Source organism: Lissotriton helveticus, chromosome 9, assembly GCF_964261635.1.
Source record: "Lissotriton helveticus chromosome 9, aLisHel1.1, whole genome shotgun sequence".
Taxonomy (NCBI): Eukaryota; Metazoa; Chordata; class Amphibia; order Caudata; family Salamandridae; genus Lissotriton; species Lissotriton helveticus.
Window position 1 is genome coordinate 437,475,186 of NC_136070.1, and position 16,624 is coordinate 437,491,809.

Here is a 16,624-nt window from a genome sequence, read left to right on the forward strand (position 1 = left end):
CCATCTAACCCTACTATGGCAAAACAATCTAAGGATGGAGCCGATGCCCATGCGCACTAACACCGAGAGGAGGAGTCATCTATGACGACAAAGACTTCTCCAGAAGAAAAACAAAGTGCAATCATCCGAGCCCAACACCAGATGGCGATCTATTCATAAATGTACCACTCTGCAGCCCTCTATGCCAAGAACAGATGCATACTGGTAAGTAGCATATTCCTTATACGTAATGCATCTGGTGTAAACATGCTCTTTGCTAAGCTTCTTGCTGCATTTCAATGTAATTTCCATTGAAATGAATGGGCACTCCATGACGAGCTGAGCTCGTCATGAGCGTCCAAGGGGTTAACATGACCCCCATGTCCAATCTGCCAGAATTTCAAGTTTGTATAATCTTCTAATCAAGATGGGTAAATCACAAAGCATTTTTAACTGGACAAACTCCCAAAATGTGCAGCCTACTCGATACTTTGCAAAGCACTGAATGGATTTTCACCAACCCACAAAGCACTTTGTGTAAAGTTTACCTTCCATGCCATTTCAAATGGGAGCTTTATTCGCACCCTTCTACACAAAACATATGTGCAGAGTTAGCTGGATAGGGTAAGTCACTGCCCAGTTGTGAATTAATTCCTCAAACATCAACAAAAGCCTTCCAATGGAAAGCGCGCTTGACCATTATCACTGACAACTTTCACATGAAGTGCTTGTCTTGTTGAAAAAATCTACTGTAACAGAATTTGGATTACAGGTAAATAACTTTTCCTGGGGGTTTGACTGTTTAACTTTGACAAATGTTTTTCTCAGTTCATTTAGTGCTATACATTTGCTAATCCTACCTTTTTTTCCTTAAGGTCGTATATTCCAACACTGCCAGTGTTCCTAAAATTGAAACTTTGAAAACTGCAACTAAAGAGGATGAGATTGATATTGATGCCATTTAAAAGCAACGCAAGCCAATGGGAAAGAACTGCATTACTCATTTTATTCCAGAGGTGCAACATAAATGTGAATAAGCTGCAAGAGCATAACATTGTGCTGCACTTAAAATCTGCAGATGTGTTTTTACTACTATTTACTACAATTGGTTTTGTTTAAGCTGCTTAACTAAGTCAATACACTTGTTATTTTTGCCCTGACACAGCATGTGGATTCTTTTTAAATCTTGGTATTGGACATAAACACTTGGTGCATATTTTTACAGTTGTGCAAATAAAACTTATTTTTCTTTGGGTCACAATCTATCTTTACTTTCCTTGTGTAGTGTCATGTTATTTTTCATTGTTGCAATGCAATCAACTTATCTTTAGGAGGGTAAACTGAACTTGAGGCAATATTCAAAGCAAGACCATTTACTACAGACTAGTGAACATTAAGAACCTGTTAGTTAAGGAGTCAAACTATACCCACTGGTTGTTGGAACTCTTCACAAAGCAGTACAATTGCTTGACAAACTAGTGTTCACCTGTTATGAGCCCTTCCCAAAATGCTACGCCCTTTTTTGGCTATTAGGGGTACTTTGTGCTTGAGCATCCATAGCGCCCCCACTTCTGTTGTAGGGGATCTCTGTGTATAGTCGTAATCTAGTGAATAGGCCCGCTCATGAGCGTGGACCCCGGAGCAATCAAAAATAATCTCTTAAGCTGTCTAAAAATGCAGACCTGCAAAGACACTTAAGAGAGAATTTAAAGACATATAATGCAGCCTATGTTCGAGGCATGTGGGCTGCTAAATTCATATCTGTTGCATTAGATCGCCGCCTAGTGTTGGGTCCGGATGATCGCACATTGTTGTCCTGGAAGAGTCTTCGAAGTATCCTGAGATAGGTGGCTCCTCCCCTGGACTACAGTGCGCATGGGCATCGGCTCCATCCCCAGATTGTTTTTTTCCGCCATTGGGTTCGGATGCGGTCTCGACGACTGTCGGAACCGAGAAAAATAGCTTCTTTAAGGCCAAAAGGCCTTCGTTTCATTACGTCGGTATTGTTTGCGTACGGTCTCGAGTTCTTCCGTCTCTTTGAGCCGGAATCTGCAGAGTCGAGTTACTCTTCGGACAACGTGGCCTTCTCAACGCAACACGACCGGAACTTTTCATCATGGAGCGGAGCCCGTTTAAATACTGTCCCGTCTGTGGCTCCAAATACCCACATATCGACGTGCACCCGGTCTGCAACAAATGCCTGTCGCCAGACCATAACGAGGACAACTGCATGGCCTGCTCCAGATTCAGGTCGAAGAAGACGCTCAAGCTCCGGCGCGCGGTGCGCCTTGAGGCCAGACAAGCGGCCCCGGCTCCAGACAACATCTTCGGCGACCAGGATGAAGAGGGCCTAAGCCATCATCTCGAAATATCACCGCCCGCGACGGAGGTCGAGGCAGATCCGGAAGACGACGACTGAGTCGTAGATCAAGGCCTTGAATACGTCGACGAGGTAGGGGACGTCGAAGTTTATGGGGCCGCGGAAGATAGCTCAGGGGATGAGCTATGCCCCGAACGTTACAAGGATCAGGCTCGGGTCACGGGATCGCCACTCTGCCTTACCCAAGACCCTGCACCGCCTTCAGGCCCGGCCACGGACATACTTGCTACGCAGCCCGTATCGAAACTGAAACCATCGGTATCTACGACGCCTAAAATGGCCGACACGAAACCGAAACTAACGGATTCGAGTGCACATAAGATGGCGGTCGCTCCAGCAAAACCGCCTAAGCCTGCTACCTCATCGACTCCGTCGACCTCCGGTCAACAGAAGTCGAAGAAAACTGTCGATTCGACAGTGCCGAAGCCGTCAGCAGAGGAGGCATCCTCTAAGAAGGTCGCCCGGCACGGCTCGACCGGGACAACACCGTCGAAGTCCACCAAAGTCGGTGACAAGTCTACGGTACCTACGGAGGCTGCAAAGACACACTGATCGAAGAGCGGAGGCTCAACACATCGGTCCAAGGACTCTGTGTCTACGGCTACAGCATCAACGGCTAAGACTCCAAAGGGCCTACAGGCCGTCGAAACCGGAGCCAAAGTGAAGGCCTCCTCGTCGGCGCCAAGTGCCGCTGTGAGTGACGCATCCCTCATCGCCACTTCACTACAAAGAATTCGGGAGAAGGACTCTGCGACGTCGGCTCCGGCGCCGTCGCCCCAGAAGCCGATGGACATGCCTTCAAAGCCGGCTGGAAAACTTCTCTTCATTCTGCCGCCAAAAGAGGCACCAAAGGCCTTTGCGCCAAAGACGGCGCCAAAGACATCGGACTCGTCCACGTCTGCTGGTGTATTAGGTCGACAACTCGACTCAGGAGACGATTCTGAGCGTTTTATCGACGCTGACACGGGCAAGTTGAGCCTTTACAAAAGGAAGATCACTTCCCAACCAGTGGACTCCTATGTTATTCCACTGAAGAAGAAAAGGCCTGTACAGGACGCTCCAGCCCTGATTGAACCTATCCAGCCTCCTCCTAGAAGGAGTCCAACCCCTTCCCCCGACCACTCCGAGGGAGAGGAATATGGACAAGATGACCAGTACACTTTCCCCATCAATGACCCCGAGGCACAACAGGATTCCTATGACGACGTGGGTGACCAGGTAATCCAGAATGTGGGACAAGACCCGCAGCCTTTCAGTGCACGTGCATCCCCCACAGAAGACTCTGCAGGATTTCATGCACTCATTGAACGGGCAGCTGCTAATCATGATGTGGATATGCATGCTGACCCAGTGGAAGAAGATTTTCTGTTTGACACTTTTTCAGTCTCTGAAAGGACTGTCAAGACACTTCCTATGCTCAAAGGTGTCCTTAAGCATGCTGCGGAAATCTTTAAAGAGCCTACCAGGGCAAGGGTGGTCAATCCACGCATCGAAAAGAAATACAGACCAGCACCTGCGGACCCTGCATACATTCGGGGGCAGTTGCCACTGGACTCTCTTGTGGTCGCAAATGCCAGAAAAAGGGCCAACTCCCAGACAACGGGTGAAGCTCCTCCCCCAGACAAGGAGTCTAAAGTGCTTGAGGCAGGGGGCAAAAGGGTAGCTGCGCAAGCTGCCAATTTCTGGCGTATTGCAAACACACAGGCGCTATTGGCACGTTATGATAGGGCGCATTATGACACCCTAGAACAAGTTTTACAACACCTGCCTCCGCAGTTTCAAGAGGGTACAAAACTGCTTATAGAAGAGGGAAAACTCATCTCCAATGCAGCCATAAAGTGTGCACTTGATGCCGCAGACACAGCAGCTAGGGCTATTAACACTAGCGTCATGCTAAGGCGACAAGCGTGGCTACGCATATCAGGGTTTAAACCGGACATTCAAACGACCATACTCAACCAGCCCGTCAATCCTGATAGACTGTTTGGTCCAGATGTTGACACCACCCTCAAAGATTAAGAAAGACAACGAAACAGCTAAGTCTATGGGGGCCTTTCAGTCACAACAATTCCGGGGCAACACTTTTCGTCGCTCAGGTGCACGTGGAGTCACCCGGGGACAGATGGGTCAACAGTCACAGTTCACTAGAGGTGGAGCACAGTCCTCGTACCCCAAACAGAATAAAGGGGGTTATCGCGGAAACAGCACCAGAGGACGTGGCAGAGGAAACAACAACTCCCGTTCCTCTGCCCCAAACAAACAGTGACTCTCTGTCACTGCCCCCCGACCATTTAACACCTGTCGGGGGGAGAATCCAGCAGTTCCTGCCAGTCTGGACAAACATCACCACAGACAGGTGGGTACGACAACTTGTCCAGTACGGTTATTGTCTAGAGTTAAAGTCCACTCCACCCAACATTCCACCAAGGCAACGGCCTATGTCCGCAGAGCACTTGAACTTATTGCAGCAAGAGGTAGTAGTGATGCTGCAAAAAGGCGCAATCGAGCTCGTGCCAGTGGAGGAGGAAGGCACAGGGGTATATTCCCTGTACTTCCTTATTCCAAAGGACGACGGATCTCTCAGACCCATTCTAGATCTGCGTCCCCTCAACCTGTATATACTGTCAGAACATTTCCATATGCTCACACTGCAACAGATTCTTCCCTTGTTGAACCAAGGGGACTTCTTAGCAACCTTAGACCTCAAGGATGCTTATTTCCACATACCACTACACCCGTCCCACAGAAAATATCTCAGGTTCACTATCCAAGGCGGGCATTATCAGATCAAAGTCCTACCCTTCGGAGTGACCACCGCCCCAAGGGTGTTTACCAAGTGTCTGGCGACGGTAGCGGCGCACCTCAGGAGGCAGAACATCCATGTCTACCCCTACCTGGACGACTGGCTCGTTCAAGCCAAGTCTGAAAAACAGTGCGCCGCAGACATGTCGACCACCATTCACCTCCTTCACAATCTGGGCTTCTCGCTGAACTACCCAAAGTCGCACCTTCAACCAGCGCATGTGCGGCAGTTTCTAGGCGCGACGATAAATACCCTGACAGCCATGGCTCAGCCAAGCAAGGTCAGGATGGACAGCATGCTGTCTCTAATCCAACAGTTCAGACTCGCTTCCAGCGCGAGTATTCATGCAGTTGATTGGCATGATGGCCTCCTGCATCTTCATAGTCCCTCACGCAAGGTTACATATGCGTCCGCTCCAGGAGTGCTTAGCAAATCAGTGGACACAGGCCCAGGGACAATTGACAGACCTAGTGTTGGTTACCAGTCGGGCGTACAACTCTCTGCATTGGTGGAATCCACAAAACCTTTGCAAGGGCCGACTGTTCCACGAGCCGGTGCCACAGATTACCCTGACAACTGACGCATCTCTCCAGGGATGAGGAGCTCATTTTCTCACTTACACTGTGCAGGGACTATGGACGACGCAGCAACAGAAGATGCACATCAACTTTCTAGAACTGTTGGCAATCTTCATGGCGCTCAAGTCCTTCAATGTACATCTGTGCAACAAGGTAGTGTTAGTCCGGACGGACAACATGACAGCGATGTACTACATTCAAAAGCAGGGAGACACCCACTCGCCGCAGCTGTCTCATCTGGCTCAGAGCATGTGGAAGTGGGCCATTCAGAGGAACATTTTCCTCATGGCAGAACACCTCCCGGGCAAGGACAATCAGATGGCGGATCTGCTCAGCAGATACAGCCATCAGATGCACGAGTGGGAGATGCATCCATCAGTACTCCGCCCGTACTTCCAGCAGTGGGGTCATCCGGAGATAGACCTGTTTGCCACAAACGAAAACGCAAAATGCCAACACTTTGCCGCCAGGTTCCCTCACCCACAATCGCAGGGGAATGCGATATGGATGAACTGGTCAGGCAAATTTGCGTACGCTTTTCCACCAGCACCTCTGATACCGCTAGTGGCAAGAAAACTAAGGCAGCACTCTGACACTCATCCTAGTTGCTCCAACGTGGGCGCGCCAAGCATGGTACACCACGTTTCTGGAACTCTCTGTGGTTCCGCATCAAAGGTTGCGCCTAACGCCCAGGCTTTTGACGCAGAACCATGGAGACATTCAGCATCCAGATCCGCAACAGCTCAACCTGGCGATCTGGCTCCTGAAGTCCTAGAGTTTGGCTACCTTCACCTACCTCCAGAATGCATGGACATCATCAAGGAGGCAAGGAAGCCAACTACCAGAGCATGCTATGCTGCGAAATGGAAGCGTTTCGTCATTCACTGTACAGCCAATGGCATAAACCCGCTGGATGCGTCTATCCCTAACATCATTTGCTATCTGTTACATCTTTACAAGTGCAATCTAGCGTACACTTCCATTCGGATACATCTATCCGCCATAGCAGCTTATCTTCAGAACAGGCAGCATCTCTCTGTCTTCAGAGTGCCTGCCATTAAGGCCTTCCTTGAAGGTCTGAAACGAGTCATTCCCCCAAGAACACCGCCAGCTCCAGTGTGGAACCTCAATGTGGTCCTCACCAGGCTGATGGGACCACCTTTTGAGCCACTACACTCGTGTGAACTCCAGTTCCTAACGTGGAAAGTGGCTTTATTTATTGCTATCACTTCACTAAGACGTGTCAGTGAGCTGCAAGCGCTCACAATCCAAGAGCCATTCATACAGATTCATCCAAATAGGGTAGTACTACGCACTAACCCCAAATTCCTTCCGAAGGTGGTGTCAGTTTCATCTCAACCAAACTATTGACTTGCCTGCATTCTTCCAAAACCCACAAACGGTGGCGGAAAGAATGCTCCATACTTTGGACGTTAGGAGGGCGTTGATGTACTAAATTGACAGGACACAACACTTTAGGAAAACAAAACAACTTTTTGTTCCCTTCTCACCACAACACAAAGGCAACCCTATTTCCAAAGCAGGAATAGCCAGGTGGATTGTTAAGTGCATTCAAATCTGTTATCAAAAAGCAAAGCGTACTTTAACAATACCCCCAAGGGCGCACTCCACACGCAAATTGGGGGCATCCATGGCTTTCCTGGGGAACATTCCTTTAGAAGACATTTGCAGAGCAGCCACGTGGGTTACACCACATACCTTTACAAAACACTACTGTGTTGATGTGCATTCCAAGCAGCAAGCTGCTGTAGGACAGGCTGTTCTCAAGACACACTTTCAGGTTTCTGCAGCTGGCACGGGCAACCGCCGCTAATGGAGGGACTGCTATGTATTCTATGCAACAGATATGAATTTAGCAGCCCACATGCCTCGAACTGAATATGCTACTTACCAGTATGCATCTGTTCTTGGCATGTAGGGCTGCTAACATTCATATCGCCCACCCTCCTCCCCGGTGCCTGTCGCAGCTGCAGACATATTCTTGCATTCAATCATTAGCATGGACATCCTTTACACCTTACACTCCATCTCTGCCACAATGGCTAAAAACAATCTGGGGATGGAGCCGATGCCCATGCGCACTGTAGTCCAGGGGAGGAGCCACCTATCTCAGGATACTTCGAAGACTCTTCCAGGACAACAATGTGCGATCATCCGGACCCAACACTAGGCGGCGATCTAATGCAACAGATATGAATGTTAGCAGCCCTACATGCCAAGAACAGATGCATACTGGTAAGTAGCATATTCAATCCACAGGCTACACTGTCCAGCACTTCAACTAGACATTCCACATTCCACCAAAACCACAACCAGCCCAGCTTGCCAAGTTTTCTTCACAGAGAAAACTTCCCCTTTTACCAGTAAAACCTCAGGAATGATGGAGAGGAAGGGGAGGACAGACAAGCCCCATAGGCTGCCATTATGTGGCTCAAAAAGGGATACCGTGCCTTTTGTGGAAGAGGTGTGGCGCCTCGGCCAGGGCGACTGACGCTGGAATCTGGGGACCACGGTTCTATCCCCGGCGGCCGGTTAGCCCAGCACCATGTGACTCTGGGCAATAGCTCGCTTAATCTTCCCGACGGCCCCCAGCGCCTAGAGACCCTTACGGGCGATTGTGCGCTTTACAAATGTGGACTTTACTTTAAGAGAACTTTCTCAGTATCCCAGAATGCCCAGCAGGTCCCATTTACTTTCAGTTCTTTTTTCCGGCCCCTGCCAGCAGGACCCTGGAGCATTGAGCTCTCCCTTTTTGGGGTTCTTATAGAATTTTTTGCACTTTTAAAGTGTGTGAGTGTTTACACTCGACATTTTGGTGCTATCGTCCTCTTCTAGTGTTCCGTGCAGTTCTTTTTTTTTTTTTTTTAATCAAAAATGCCTGCATTATTTGATAAATGCCCGGAGTGCTCGAGGAAGAAGGCAAAGTCAGACCCACACTGTGTGTATCCTGTGCCTTCCTTCTACTCATCTCCCTGAGAAGTGAGATTTGCCAGACCTTCTCCTCCAGGTCCCTGAGAGAGAGAGATCAGGCTCCAAGGGCTGGAAGAAAGAAGGCTGCAGAGTCAAGGTGGGTCTGGGCAGGCTGGATCTGCTTCCTCTGCCCATGCTGAGGGCTCTGGTGGGCTCCCCAGCGTCAAGAAGGCCAGAAAGCGTCGACATTCTCAGTCGACATCGATACCATCTGCGATGAGAGGCATGAGTGCGATCTCCCCTGGGCTCTGGGTCGAGGTGACGTCGACGTTCGGCATCGAGGGGACTGACGAGACCGCCGTCTAGGTCGCCGCCGAAGACGTCGTCGTGAGGATTCCAGACTGCGTCGGCGCTCGCCGTCGAGGTGACACCGCCGTTCGGCGTCGACTCGCCTTCTTACTACACACCGTCCCACCAGAAATCTTAGGTCTTCTGGGGGCAATGCTGTTTAAAGTCCCTAAAGTCACCAGAGCCAGGATGGGTGGCCGTTCGTTTGGATATCTGGCTTCAAAGTCCTGGAACGAGCTCCCACTTGAGATCCGTATGGAGCCCTCTGAAACCAGGTTTCGATGGAAAACTGAAAACTTTCTTATTCCCACGCACTTTACCGTTCCCCTCCCCCCCTGAGTTGGCTCTCCCTTCTCTAGCGTTAATGCAGTTTTCAGCGCGGGGACACTCTATTCTTGAGTAACAAGGCGCTTTACAAATGGCTATAAATAAATAAATAAACCGCAGTTCACCCTAGATGTCGACTTGGCGATCAGTGTCGAGAAGGAGGCGTTCGACGTCGAGGTGCAGATCTTCAGCATCGAGGCGGCGAAGCCCGCTGTCGAGGCATAGGTGTTAAACGTCGAGACGACGTTCGGCGGCGTCAAGGAGGCATTCTTCGACGCTGAAGGGGCGTTCGACGCCGAAGAGGAAGAGATCACCCTCCAGGAGGCGTTCTGGAGCCAGGAGTCCTTCCAGGTCCTCAGGGGCACGACGGCGATGTTGGTCACCGACAGGGGGCGCTGCCTCTCTGTCTCCTATGCCAAGGAAGAGGATGAGGGAGTCACCGGGCTCGGTGTACTCTCCTCCCAAGCCAAAGTCAGTTACTCCTCCTCCACTGCCGAAGGAGCCGCCTCCACTGCCGAAGGAGCTGCCTCCGCGCACTCCTCCGCCACCTCCTCCTCCTGTGCCTCCACATGCACCGCCACGGCCTCCAAGGTCGGTCTCACTGACGTGCTTCCCTACGCCGCCTAAGGGGGCGCCTCGGCCGAGGTCCCCGGTCAGGCCACCACCGCAGGTTCTGCCGCAGGCACCCGCAAAACCACAGGTGCCGCCGCAAGCACCCGCTGAACGTCCAAGGCCTAGGAGGCTCCGATCTCGCTCCGGTCGGAGAGGGAGATCCAGGAGTCGCCGTCCATCGACGAGATCAAGACGACACCATAGGAGGGGTCGTTCTCGGTACAGTACGGAGTCGTCCAGCGCAAGGGATTATTCACCAACCCTGTCAGGATCCCCTCGGACGAGGGTGTCCCCTGTGGACGACGTGGTCTCTTTTCAGGAGGTCTTGTTGAGAGGTGCGAGCAATCGGGGCATCCAACTGACAGTGCCCACGCCTACGACTTCCGTAATGTTTGAGACTCTCCACAAGAAGCACCTATCGAGACCTTTGGTGCCTGGGTTAGTAGAACCCGCTTTAGAGCTCTTCCTCACTCCGGCGGTGACGAAGGCACCTCCCTCCAGGCTGCAAAAGAAGTATAAGGCGCCTGATGCGGACCCGGCTTACCTCCGAATGGTTCCAACTCCGGATTCCGTCCTTGTGACGGCAGCAAGGAAACAACACGCCACCACCCCGTCCTCCAATGTGCATCTGGACAAGGAGAGTCGCTGGTTGGACTCAGCGGGCAGGAAAGTGTGCGGGACGGCCGCTACCTCTATGAAGGCTGCCAGTGCATCTGCGCTGTTGGGGCGCTATGACCGGACGCTTTGCGAGTCCCTCCAACAGTTCGCCGACCTCCTCCCACGGGACAAGAAGGAGGATTTTATGGAGATCCTGAATGAGGGGTTGCTTGTGTCGAACCAGCTGATCAGTGCTGCTGCAGGCTCGTCGCTCCTGGCAGCCCTCGGGTACTGCCATGGAGTTAATCAGAGGCGCCACACTTGGTTCAGATTGACATCCCTGAAGCCCAGCAGATGGTTTGCCAACCCGCCCTTCTCGGCCGAGACTCTTAATAGGTAAACATGCAGACGATGAGTTGGCCCGCATGAAGGCGGAGGCCGAGACTCTGACGGCGGTGGGCTTGGAGAAGCCCATGGACCAGAAGAACTACCGCCCGTTCCAAAGACTGTAAGGGGTGCAAGGTCAACAGTCTAGACAGCAGCATCAGTTCCAGAGGAAGCCCTTCCAGAAACGTCAGAGGGGCAGGGGTGGTCAGCAGTCTGCCACCGTGACCAAAGGCCCGGCCGGGTCTAGGCCCTGAGTGCTTACTTCCCCGTCATGCGTCACCCACTCTGGTGGGGGGAAGCGTTCAATATTTTCTGGCAGAGTGGAAAAAAATTACTCCGGACAAGTGGGTGCTGAATATTGTTTGCAATGGATACAGTCTTCGGTTCACCAGCCCGCCTCCAGCAATTCCACCGGTTTGCTTGCAGTTTCTGCTGCGCAAGCTCCAGGCGGAGGCCGATATCCTGTTAAGAAAACGGGCGATAGACGTTCCTCTGTCCCAAAGGGGAAGAGGTCTGTACTCCAGCTTCTTTCTAGTCCGGAAGAAGGATAAGAACGAGTTCAGGCCTATTCTGGATTTGCGACAAGCAAACAAGTGGATTCGCAGAGAAAAGTTTTGCATGCAGTCTTTGCACCAGATTTATCCTCGATTGCAACGGGGAGACTGGCTGTGCGCGATAGACCTACAGGATGCGTACTCTCACGTGCCCATTGCACAGAAACACCGGAAGTTCCTGCGATTCAAAGTCGGCGCCAATCACTATCAATACACAGTGTTGCTGTTCGGGCTGAAGTCAGCGCCCCAGACGTTGTCCAAATGCATGGCAGTGGTAGCGGCACACCTTGATAAAAGTTGTAAAGTTTAAGGACACTTCCGCTGAACCTAGAGGAACAAAACTTAAGACACAGACCCTAGAGATGTGTACCAGTGTGGGAACACCGGCGGAGCAAAGTTACCTCACCCACAGGAAGCGGGTGCACAGGGTCGAAGTTGAGTCGGGTTTCGTCACGCAGGCTCTTGGTGCTTGAAGCTGAAAGGGCTGCAGGCGGGGTGAAAGAGAAGTGTCCGGTGGAATCCAAGGGTGGACTCAAGTCGAAAAGTACCTGAAAGCAGAGGGGACAGAGTCTGGGTCACTCAGTAGTGACCAGGGTGGAACCAGGACGGAACCAGGCAATGTCGGGTGCAATCAGGTGGTCGTCGAGGAGCTTCTCTCCGCTGTCACGTGGGCTCAGGGGCATCTACGACGTCCAGGAGCAGGTTACGATCTGTCCCACGCAGGCTCTCGCCGTCGGCGCTGTCGGCTTCAAGATTGGAGCAAACAACACTTGGCAAAAGCAATCCACGCGGAACCGGGAGATTGCTTCTCACTCGAACCAAGAGGGTCAGAGTGGGGGCTCCTTTTCAGGGGAGCTGGTGCAAATCTGGAGCAACCAGAATCGCAGGTCGAATTTCAAGTTTCGTCGGCACAGGGGCCACAAGCCGGCTGGCAAGTGACCGGGCCAACGCGTTGAGCCAAAAGAAGCAGAAGGGCCCCACGCAGCACTCTTCGAGTGTGGAGGGCTGAACTTCGGTGTAAGTGTGGCTCAGGGTTGGGGCTTCTCAAACCCCGGTGTACAGCTTCGAGGGTCACTCGTGGGCTGCACGGTCAGCGTCTCGTGGTCTTTCCAAGATGGCGTGCCCCGCGCTTCCGGTCGCCTCCACGGGTCTCCGCTCTGCAGGGACTGTGGATCGGGCTGTTGGAAGGCAGGCAAGCTTGATCTCGTCGATCTGTCGCTCGAGTTCCGGCGGGAACTGCGACAAAGCAGACGTCGATGGCTGGATGGTGCCTTGGTACGGTCAACTGTCACAGGTGCAGACCCTGAGGCCTTACCTGCGTCAGACATGACTCTAGTGTGGTGTAAGTGATGCACCTACCTACACTAAGTGTTTCCCTACTGTACCTTGCTAGTGAGTTGTAGTCAGGGTGTGCTAATCCCTTTACTCTACAACTACTAAGTTCAGTAGAACTTAAATATGCTAAGCTTTTGATTTATATGTACCTAGAGGTACTTGATGTGATCTTTCAATTTGATAAAAGATTGCAATGGTAAAACAACAGCAAGCTCAAATCCGCACCGCTGCTCACCAATGTGAGAAGTTGGCCTGATAGGTGATGTTTCCAATTCTGGAACCACCTGTTATCAGACCAAACAATCCCTTATGGTGTCTGGTTGTAAGTCAACCTTATTAGACAAGCTATCCTAGGGGTAGCATGGACTAAGCAGCCTAAAGGCTTAACTTAAGAGGTTGTGTTAAGCGAGCTGTTTTACCACATACAATCCTGTAATATCAAATGAAAGGACACCACACAAGTATATATTATAAAAATATATGTATTTATTACTAAAACAATCCCCAGTATTCTTTATGAATAAAGGGGCACAAGCGTTAAATCAAAAGCACAGTTTAAACATCCAAAGTTGCACAATTATGGATGAGGGCGGGGGGGCCACTCAAACCATATACTAAACAAGTGGTATAAGAGGCACCACTCGAACAGTGGTTAGGCCTAGGGCCTAGGGAATCGCTGGGAGCAGTCGGGACAAGCAATGCTGAAGTCGGGAGAGGCCCACGGGATTCGGGTGCAGTGAGGAAAGCGCACGCATGCACCAATGTTAACCAATGGTGTGTAAAAGTTGTAAAGTTTAAGTTTAAGGACACTTCCGCTGAACCTAGAGGAACAAAACTTAAGACACAGACCCTAGAGATGTGTACCAGTGTGGGAACACCGGCGGAGCAAAGTTACCTCACCCACAGGAAGCGGGTGCACAGGGTCGAAGTTGAGTCGGGTTTCGTCACGCAGGCTCTTGGTGCTTGAAGCTGAAAGGGCTGCAGGCGGGGTGAAAGAGAAGTGTCCGGTGGAGTCCAAGGGTGGACTCAAGTCGAAAAGTACCTGAAAGCAGAGGGGACAGAGTCTGGGTCACTCAGCAGTGACCAGGGTGGAACCAGGACGGAACCAGGCAATGTTGGGCGCAATCAGGTGGTCGTCGAGGAGCGTCTCTCCGCTGTCACGTGGGCTCAAGGGCATCTACGACGTCCAGGAGCAGGTCACGATCTGTCCCACGCAGGCTCTCGCCGTCGGCGCAGTCGGCTTCAATATTGGAGCAAACAACACTTGGCAAAAGCAATCCACGCGGAACCGGGAGATTGCTTCTCACTCGAACCAGGAGGGTCAGAGTGGGGGCTCCTTTTCAGGGGAGCTGGTGCAAATCTGGAGCAACCAGAATCGCAGGTCGAATTTCAAGTTTCGTCGGCAGAGGGGCCACAAGCCGGCTGGCAAGTGACCGGGCCAACGCGTTGAGCCAAAAGAAGCAGAAGGGCCCCACGCAGCAATCGTCGAGTGTGGAGGGCTGAACTTCGGTGCAAGTGTGGCTCAGGGTTGGGGCTTCTCAAACCCCGGTGTACAGCTTCGAGGGTCACTCGTGGGCTGCACGGTCAGCGTCCCGTGGTCTTTCCAAGATGGCGTGCCCCACGCTTCCGGTCGCCTCCACGGGTCTCAGCTCTGCAGGGACTGTGGATCGGGCTGTTGGAAGGCAGGCAAGCTTGATCTCGTTGATCTCTGTCGCTCGAGTTCCGGCGGGAACTGCGACAAAGCAGACGTCGATGGCTGGATGGTGCCTGTTTGCACAGGGTGGTCACTCCTTGACCACAAGGGAGATTCTTCGGGCTTCTACGTCGAGTAGGATGTCGAAGGGTCCAGAATTTCGTTTCTTATGTTTCTTCAGGATAATCTGAAGTGTCTTGGCACTGCTCCCACTCTTATTCGAATCTGGGGGGCTGGATTACCTGCTAGGTCCCCTCCTATGGGTGGGACCCAGGAAGGGGGTGGATACACCCCTTTCCTTTGATCCAGGCCGCCCTGGCACGAGGGCTGGAGTGCCCCAGAACCGGTTTGGCCGGATTATGCAAGGGGCAGCCTTGTGCTCCCCAGGCAGTGTCTGGTTTCTTTCAAACCTCCCCGCTACAATCCACTATCTCCGGTCTGAGGGGGTGTAACACCTCCCTGCGACAGGAAACCCTTTGTCCAGGCCCCATTTGGCTGAGTTTCGGTCAGCTTCAGGGGGTCAGACTCGTGTCTGTGGCAGAGGCATCCATTTTGTGGATCCAAGGTCCTTTTAGAAATTAACCGCATTTAAGTAAAGTAACATGTCTTACCCCTCTAGAGGGGTGGAATGCTATCCCCGTCACCAGAACTGGCGAGGGGATAGTATTCCAAATCGTATGTCACCTTACACGACATGTTTTGATAAAGCCAAACCAAAGTTGCTATATAACCGCGAGGATTATAAGGCGCTTAAGCGTATATGGTATGGCATTATCCTGAAACAGCTTAGGGAGTTGTTCCCGACAGCTGCAGACAGGCTCAGCTCATGCTAGAGCTCCATCTCACATTAAACCACGCACTCTGCCTCCAGGATTGATGAGGCCTTCCATAGGAGTGGCTCACAGGTTAATATGTGTCCAGATATAGGTTTAGATATAGGTATACTATATCTAAGTAAGGGGTGATTACACCACCTTACCCCAGCTGAGTGATCAGCCAGTTGTGTCAATTTAAGAACCAGCCAGGGGTGGCAAAAGATATGCTGCAGCCCCTGGTAGGCCTTGGTGGCCCCTATGCCCTGGGCACCTATAGTGCATTATACAGGGGCTGACAAGGAGTCGATTTCCAATTGTGGTATGTACCTAGGGTACATGGAATCCATTTTACAGAGAGCAGATGTCCCGGGGCCCTGATTAGCAGGGAACCAGGTCAACTAAGTAAAAAAAAACAGCTAAACACAGGCAAAAAATCTGGGGTAACCATAGTCAGGTAGCCACCTTACTACACAACCCCCCCCCCCCCCCCCCGAAAGGAGATAAGGCTATCCTTGTCCAGGAAAGCCTATATTGCCTGAGTGGCCATATAAGGAAGTACCTGCACTAGCATGGGTACCCCCTGTCTCATGGTCCACTAAGCAGTCCCTCACCCTTGGGGTATTAGAGGGTCTCCACCATAGGGAATCACTACCTTGGGTGTGTTTATGCAAAGGTAAAGGCTGGTTTGGATATGGAGTATTGAAGTGAGGCTCTACTAATTTAGGGCTCAGCTTCCTCCAATTATCTTCCACCATGTGTGCCTTTCTTTAACTGAGTTGCACTGTGCTCTCAGGGTCAACCTCTGGCTACCTAAAGCTGGAGGCTGGGTCCCTCTGTTTGGCTTGCTGGGGGGACAGTTCAGGTTTGGGCCCTTTGGGTCCCAGGTTTGGCTGTGCCCAACAGAATCCATCTGTGGGAGGTCCCTAACTGTTTGTAAGGGGGCTCCCTCAGGAGTTTTTAAAGTTTTCACCTCACTAGTGCTACTAGTTTTGGTGCCCCTAATCTGTTGATGGGGGTGCTTTATTTGACAGGTGGCCCTCTGGGTCTCACTGTCCTTCTTGTCCTCTGCAGCCCTGGGCTGGCCAAGGCAAGGGAGAGAGGGGCAGGTTACCTGCTCCAGACTGGGTCCCACCTGAGAAGGGTCCACTGACATCAGAGGCTCTGTCAGGCTAGGCCCAACCACCTCTGGGGCAGTTCCTTCATCAGGGGTAAGATCAGTTCCCTGAGGAGGCTGATCCTGTCCTAAAGTCTGGTGAGGGGGAGATTTCTCTACCTCCTCCATCCT

At 51.7% G+C, this 16,624-nt stretch overlaps 1 protein-coding gene across 2 annotated transcripts in view; it reads left to right on the top strand.

Annotated features, from left to right (window-relative positions):
• Positions 1–1,250, top strand: part of EIF5 (eukaryotic translation initiation factor 5) — a 121,185-nt gene extending 119,935 nt beyond the window's left edge. For both annotated transcript variants that reach the window (XM_078660237.1, XM_078660238.1), the window contains one exon: positions 855–1,250. In XM_078660237.1, coding sequence (XP_078516363.1) covers positions 855–944 — 90 coding nt within the window. In that variant the 3' untranslated portion in view covers positions 945–1,250. The remainder of the gene's footprint in view (positions 1–854) is intronic.
• Positions 1,251–16,624: the final 15,374 nt, after the last annotated feature.